This window comes from Erpetoichthys calabaricus, chromosome 4 (assembly GCF_900747795.2).
Source record: "Erpetoichthys calabaricus chromosome 4, fErpCal1.3, whole genome shotgun sequence".
Lineage (NCBI taxonomy): Eukaryota > Metazoa > Chordata > Cladistia > Polypteriformes > Polypteridae > Erpetoichthys > Erpetoichthys calabaricus.
In genome coordinates this window covers 66003525-66012046 of record NC_041397.2, presented here as the reverse complement: position 1 = coordinate 66012046, position 8522 = coordinate 66003525, and the positions used below count along the sequence as shown (strand labels likewise).

The 8522-nt window shown below is 36.7% G+C and overlaps 1 protein-coding gene across 1 annotated transcript in view; it reads right to left on the bottom strand.

The window, feature by feature from the left end:
• Nucleotides 1-8522, bottom strand: part of uggt2 (UDP-glucose glycoprotein glucosyltransferase 2) — a 638028-nt gene that overhangs the window by 443603 nt on the left and 185903 nt on the right. The window contains exon 9 of the mRNA XM_028799549.2: nucleotides 4775-4875. Coding sequence (XP_028655382.2) covers nucleotides 4775-4875 — 101 coding nt within the window. The remainder of the gene's footprint in view (nucleotides 1-4774; nucleotides 4876-8522) is intronic.

Here is an 8522-nt window from a genome sequence, read left to right as displayed (position 1 = left end):
TATATACATATACATATATATATATATATACATATACACATCCACATATATATACATATATATATATACACATATCAACATATATACACACATACATACACACACACATACATATATACACATACATACATACACATACATATATATATATACACACATACATACATACATACATATATACACATACATACATACACATACATATATATATACACACATACATACATACATACATACATACATACACATATATATATTTATATATATATATATATACACACATACATCCATCCACCCATCCATTTTCCAACCCGCTGAATCCAAACAGGGTCACGGGGATCTGCTGGAGCCAATCCCAGCCAACACAGGGCACAAGGCAGGGAACCAATCCCGGGCAGGGTGCCAACCCACCGCAAGACACACACAAACACACCCACACACCAAGCACACACTAGGGCCAATGTAGAATCGCCAATCCACCTAACCTGCATGTCTTTGGATTGTGGGAGGAAACCGGAGCGCCCGGAGGAAACCCACGCAGACACGGGGAGAACATGCAAACTCCACGCAGGGAGGACCCGGGAATCGAACCCAGGTCCCCAGGTCTCCCAACTGCGAGGCAGCAGCGCTACCCACTGCGCCACCGTGCTGCCTACACACATACAGACATATATATATATATATATATATATATATATATATATATATATATATATATATATATATATATATATATACATATACATATTTACATATCTACATATATATATACATATGTACACACATATACTGTATATACATATCTACATATATATACACATATATATATATACATATCTACAACCTTTTGTAGGTCTATGAACTTAATTTAAACTTTAGGTTTACACGGTGCTTTGTTTCCGAAGTACCTGCACTCATGAATATGTCTGTATGCGTCAGTCGCTCAAATCCACGGGTTCTCCGCTGTTTTTTTGTTTGTTTATTACGATTGTTATAGTTCTATTTGTATACCACGTTGTCAGTTCAGCACTCCGGTTGTAATATGACCAAGCCGTGCAAGCTTACTGTTGAGAATGCAACGTATAGTTGTACAGGAGAAAAGCAATCTTGCCTCAAAGTTCAGTCAGTTCACGTGAGCCACTCTCTTGTGTGATGTTGCGATGTCCACGGCTTAATTTAATGTTAGCTAAGACCCGGCACTTAAAAGTTTCTTGCTACAGCAATTTTAACTCCGTTACAAAGTGATCCAAAGTCTCGTTTATACCTCATTAAACTTGTATGTCACGAATATGGTATTGCAAACAGTAGCGGGAGCGTTTCTATAAACTTAATTTAAACTTACGGTTTACACCGTGTTTTGTTTCCTCAGTAGCTGCACTTATGAATATGCTTGTATGTGTGTAACTTAAAAGAAGTGGTGAGGCGGCCTTCTGCTGCACCTAAAATGCACCTAATGCACCTAAAATCTGGAACAGCCTGCCAGTAGGAATTCGCCAGGCTAATACAGTGGAGCACTTTAAAAAACTACTGAAAACACATTATTTTAACATGGCCTTCTCATAACTTCACTGTAATTTAATCCTGATACTCTGTATATCCAATTCATTATAATAACTATTCATTCAAAATCTGTACTAACCCCTACTCTCTCTTCTGTTTCCTTTTCCGGTGTCCTGTTGGTGGTGGCTTGCGCCACCACCATCTACCCAAAGCACCATGATGTTCCAACAATGATGGATGGATTAAAAGCCAGAAGTCTGTATGACCATCAGCATCAAGTGACTCCGTGAGAACCCTAACTACAAAGAGGACTATTTCATTTATGTTAGGTAGAATGCCCAGAGGGGACTGGGCGGTCTCGTGGCCTGGAACCCCTACAGATTTTATTTTTTTTCTCCAGCCTTCTGGAGTTTTTTTTTTGTTTTTTCTGTCCATCCTGGCCATCGGACCTTACTCCTTTTCTATGTTAACTAATGTTGTCTTATTTTAATTTTGTATTTTGTCTGTTATTTTTCTTTTCCTCATTATGTAAAGCACTTTGAGCTACTTTTTGTATGAAAATGTGCTATATAAATAAATGTTGTTGTTGTTGTTGTTGTTGTTGTTGTTGTCACTCGCTCGCTTCTTATTGTTTCACTGCCTTCTCAATTGTGTAATGAATGTTTTCTTCAGCGCTCTTTGGGGCTCTTCCTTGTTTTGTACGTACTTTGTTCACAGTCAGTTCACGTGATTACATGGGTGGCGTGATGACGCGATACGCAAGTCCGCCTCCTACGGCCAGCGAGCTGCAGTCCATTACAGTATATGGACAAAAAAGAGGTTCCAGTTATGACCGTTACGCTTTGAATTTCGAAATGAAACCTGCCTAACTTTTGTAAGTAAGCTGTAAGGAATGAGCCTGCCAAATTTCAGCCTTCCACCTACACGGGAAGTTGGAGAATTAGTGATGAGTCAGTCAGTCAGTCAGTCAGTGAGGGCTTTGCCTTTTATTAGTATAGATGTATATAGCTTAGCTTGAAGCAAGGTCCATATTAATGCAGTTTGCCTAAATGATGGTACAGTTGGTAAGATGTCATCACCAAGTTGCACTTGTTTTATTTTATTTTAATTTGGTGAATGCTGTGTAATGCACCTGGGCTTGAAGCCTTGAAGTAATGGTGCAACTATCAGTAATACTATTATGTATTTTATTGTTATTATTTATTAGTTTAAATATTATGCAGTTTAATGATGGTAAAATTGTTTAAAAAGTCACTTTAACGTGTCAGTGGACAGAGATTGTTAACATTAACAGAAAGTGTAGTTGGTTTACAAAAAATATTTACTATTTATTCCTTTTCTAAGACGTGGTCAGTGCAATCCAACTTTTGACAAACACCTCTGGATATTTTACTAAGTCTAAATGCCTCTTTGGATGGTTGAAAATAAGTTGTCAAAATCATAGTTTAAGCTTTGCAAAATTTGTTCAATTAAAAGGTTCTATATTTTGACTGCATCTGTCATGCAATGTGATTCCTTCTCTTTAGTGCCACCCCCTTGAAAACTATCACTTTATGGGGCCATGCAAACCTGGATTAATACTTGTGTGCACATTAAAATGTCTTTTTGTACGATGTACAATTCTCATAACAGTCGAATAGGTTATTCTTAGCCAGTCTACTGCAGTAATTGCAGTGGAAAATGTGGTTAACATCCACTCGTGCATGGGGAAAAAAATACTGTCTAATACCGTGAAACCGGCAGAATTTAGAAAAATACCGTGATATAGAATTTTGGTCATACCGCCCACCTCTACTCTTACAATAATAAAGTTGGTTCCAAAGCCCAATGAATTTCAAAAAATCTGCCACACATGGCCCTCCATCTGACATACATAGGAGCTTTCCTACTATTATCAATCAGAATTTGTTCTGCTTCTGGATGGAAACATGACATTTTAGGTGTGCCATTTTGGTAGTAGTCCTTACAACCTTTAGCCATCAGAGCACCCTGTCACAGATACTTGGTACTTAGTATCACCTCTTTTACAGCCAACATGTTCATGCATTTCAAAATAAACAGAAACTTAAGATGTATGACACCATAAAATAAAAAGTGACATAAACAGTAAGTAGGGTCAGTAGGATGCATGGAGAAAATGGGAATAGAGAGCTAACACTGGTTATGAGGAAGAGCATGGTGAATTTGAAAAATTGCAGGGAATACGTGAAAGAAAGCTTAGGGGGGCATTGCATGCCCTAAGGCTATATCTATGTTGAAGATAAAATAAAAAAAGACGAAGGAACAGCAAAATAGGACCTCAAAGACTGAAACATTCATTAAATAGTCTCAACAAAAATGTCTCAAAGATTTGCAGTGCTTTGACAGACCCAATGAGGAAAAGAAAGGGTTGCCTACTAACGCAAAAGTAAGGATTATTAAAGATCTGGATGAGCATATGCCACACTGGGTGGGACTCCAGAAATTTAATCACTTTATGCTATATACCTAGCATGTATGAAATTAAAGGACACAGGCTAGAAACAATTCTAATCTTGAAGGGAAATACTGGTGGTGATCTGGGGGCAAGAATATGGCTCAATGGTAATGCACAAGGGAACCCTATAGAGGGAGCCATCCAGTTCTAGACCAGTCATAACTTTTTTTTTTAATTTTATCTAATTAATCTGTAATGCATGTTTCCAATAAGCTGCCTTTTAACATACACTGTCATTTTGTGCCTTTAAGCTTGATCTCATTATCTTTTTAAATTTCGTACCTGATTTTTGCACTTTTTCTAAACTCACATTCACTTGCACATTATCTTTTCTGCCACATCATTGGAAAAACATGCAGAAAACGCCTTTTAATGATTAGCAGATTAAACCACAGTAAGTCTAGCTCTACATAAAATGTCTGAAGGTCATCTTTTAAGAATCTGTACAGAAAATAGCTTGTTTACAACTAGTTCACATATTCCCTTGAAACTTTAATACTCTGATCTTCCTTTTAATGTTTCCAAAAAAAATGCATTGGGAGAGAAAAAGTGTTAAAAGTTTTGAATTCACCAGAAAGAAATTGCAGGTTTGTCATTACTCTGACATTCACAAACTGCATAGTTTTCTTCAGTTTTTAGACCAGGTGTTAACACTGGTGTCATAATTACCACTTTAAGTGAAAAGTTACAAAAAAAATCTTCTCTGGAAATCTAAGTGCAATAAGACATGATCTTAAACTGAATTTCCATATACAGTAGCCTTATATTTTGAAACTCTATAAAAACATATGACTATACCTTGAAGTTCCCAAACTTTCAGTGGAGCTATTTCATTTGCACTTTCAATCAGGTGCTTTCGGAGTTCTCCCAACTGTTCCTTTAAATAGGGATATGAATTTCTTTGGAGTTAAAAAAAGAAACACATGAAAAGAAACATTTCAGTTAAACATGTAATTATCGGCATACTCAATGCAAGTTATAAATTCAAATGATTTGTACCCTGATTAAAAACAAAGGTAAATGAAGATGAATGTCCCCTTAGTACCACGGATTGCTGATTTCTTTTCAAAATGGCCATTCTTTAGGTGGGACACCAGTTCATGTCAGGACATTTTAATTTTATTATTAAAAAAATGTACGTGAACAAATGGAGTATACCTGGGTACCTATGAAAAACAATGGAATGTGTTCACTATGGAAAGGTGCTATATAATAGGTTGGTAGTTTGTTTACAATAATAAGTTTTATTTATGTAGTGCCTTTCATTCACTCAAGGACACTTTACAATTCAATACACACTGTACAGAAGTTTGAAATTAATAATAGATTTTTCCTCGCGAAGGCTGAGAGGGAGTGAATTCCAAATTTTAGGGGCTATCACTCTGAAAAGCTCTGCCACCCATAGTTACTAACCTGTATTTAGGTACAGTGAGTAATTTAGCGTTCGATGATCGTAATGCATGGGCAGGAGTGTAAGGAAGCAGCAAGCTCTGACAGACAATGAGGGGCTAACCCATGAAGGTTTTAAAGGTGAGAAGAAAATTTTATATTTGATTCTTGAAGAAACTGGTAACCAATGTAAATCATTGACGACACGAGTGATATAGCAGATTTTTTAGTGTGTGTAAGTAAATGAGCAGCAGAATTCTGAACATATTGTAATCTATTGATATATTTAGTCAGGAGGCCATAAAACAAAGCATTGTAATAGTCCAGACGGGTAGTGATGAAAGCGTGAATGAGTGTTTCAGTATCTTTCACAGTGAGGAAAGAATGCAGATGAGCAATGTTGTGAAGATGAAAAAAGGCTGTCTGTACTATTGAGCTAATGTGTGATTGAAAAGTAAGAAGCTGATCAAAGATGACACCCAAATTACAGACTGATGCTGAGGGTTGAACCAGGATCCCATTAATGTCAATTTTTAGCCCACGAAGGGTAGATAGGACAGATTTGGTACCAAATAATAAAATTTCTGTTCTATCAGGATTGAGTTGTAAAAAATTATCTGTCATCCAATGATTGATTTCCCAAATGCAGTCAGTCAGTGCAACAGGTGAAGATGCTGCAGTTGCATCAACACTTACATAAAGTTGTATGTCATCAGCATAGCAGTGGAAGCTCAGACCATACCGACGAATAATCTCACCTAATGGGAGCATATAGATGTTGAAGAGGCATTATGTCTTCTAATGTTATTGATAATTTAATAGATTAGGATCACAGGCATTATTATTAGGTTAGGCTACAAATTTAAAATAAAGATGTGCTCTTAACATCCAGGTTTTCAATGTTAAATGTACCAGTAAATCTGGAGCTGTAAAAAAATATTTGTAATATGTAAAAATATTTAACCTTGATATTTACCGTGCAATACTAGTATACTGACTACTGTTGGACATTATCATTTACAACATATGCATTTAACGTCAGTCACTGAGATGTTGTTCATTCAGCAAAAAGCTCTGAGCTCCTTAAGAAATGCAGAATTCAGATTCATTGGATGGATTTACACCAACATCATTAACACAAGGTATTCAATTTTAATCCACACCAGAACAATTCTGAAGTATATTCACTGAGGAAAATAAGATAAATTAATGTTCACTCCAAAAAAAGCTGAAAAACAAAAGGGCTGTCCAACATTCAATCAAATGATTGTGTTTAAAGCCTCACACAATAATGTTACTGATTAACTTGATCAATCTACATTATTCAGATTACTCTGAAACTACTAAGACATAAGGTTTACTTCTTTTCAGTAGATCTCACTTCTTGTAAATCTTTCCTGTTATTGAATATTGCAACCTACTGTCAACAGCACCCTTAGTTTGGAGAACTGAATTTTTGCAGTAGTCAGGGCATCATTCCATCAGTGATGACTGTACAGAAAGGAGAATCTTAAGAAGGTTTTTAATTAAGGATTAGGAGGCAGGGAGTCAGAAAAACAAGCTATGATCAGTGCCAGTAAGAAAGACATTTGTAAACAAATATTTGCAATGGTTTGACAGATCCTAAGTGTAAAAGAAAGGGATGCCTACCAATGCAAAGGAATGAATTATTAAAGATGTGGGTTAACGTATGCCACATGGAGTGGGACCCCATGAATTTTATAATCTTATGCCACATACCTAATATGTATGAAACTAAAGGACCCAGGCAGGAAACACAGGATTTTATTCTTGGAGCTATGAAGGGAAATACTGATAGTGATCTGGAAGCAGAAATATGGCTCAATGGTAAGGCGTGAGAGGATCTTATAGAGGGAAACAAAACACTGTGTCAGAAGGGACACACTATGGGAGTCATAAGCCAGAAAATTAATATGTAAATTAACCCAAAACTATAGATGAGACTTAAAGTCAGAAACCTGGAGATTACAATTGAAAATAATAAAAGTCACAGGCTGGGTTTTTTGAGAGGAACCTGCAAATTCAGATAATCTGTGAAATGCATGACACTGGCCTTTATCCCACTGCACACTTCTCATCATGCTGTCTAACAAGAGCCTGGCAACCATGCAGCAGAAAGGTACAAAATAACAGCACCCATTAAAAAAAAGAACACTAGAATCTCTGAAGCCTACGAAAAAACTTGCAATACAGGGCCATCTTAAATTCCTTCACACCTCGTCATCAGCTCCTTTGTTTTCCAAATGTGTCAAGCAGCACAGGCAGCAAGCAGCCTGCTATCCCATTCCCAGACCGACACACCTCAAGTTGTACAGAAGATTCTCAAGCTCAAGTCTGTTTATCTGGGTGTGAGGTGCCTGGAATTATAGAGGGTAAATAATACATAGTCATTTGGAATGCATACATTTCATGTCTGTCTACAACGATCTATGTAAATGTAGGATGACAGGAAATGCAGTGCAGGAATTGTTGAATTTTTCATGTTTTAGTAATAACTGACAAAATGTAGACATAAAGTATACAATGTTTGAAGAATGAAGTCCAAATATCAACTTATCACTTTCACAAAAGTACATGTATAACAAAACAAGTGTTTTTATTCAAGAATATAACAAAAGAAAAAGAAATCAGGTTAGAGTAAGATGCTGACACGACCGCTTGGGTGGTGCATAGGTAAGAACTACTGACTTATAATCAAGAGGTTGTGGGTTCAATTCCGGACTCTTCCTAGATTTAACGTTTTGAGTAGTGAGCAGTCTACTTATGACTTTATGCCGTAGGAAGATAAGTAAATAAATCAAGGTAAATAGGTAAACTACACTTGATGTGGCTTTTATATAAATAACATACAAGTGTTTTTTTATATAAAGACCATCACAAAACATAATTACAAACAGGACTTTGCACAATACTTTGGCAAGCTCTGTAGGCTCTACTGTTTCGTTGAAAGACATGCATGTGTCAGATTCACTGGCACAATGACGCCCGACCTGTTGCTGCATCCAAACAGTGCCATCTTTCGCTTTTACACCTGGTGCAGCTGCATTGTTCTTAAGTGTGACTAGACGTTTCTTGCAGGGAGGGCTTCTGTTCTCTTACTCTGATGTAGAACCCTAATCCTCATCTTAGTTCACCT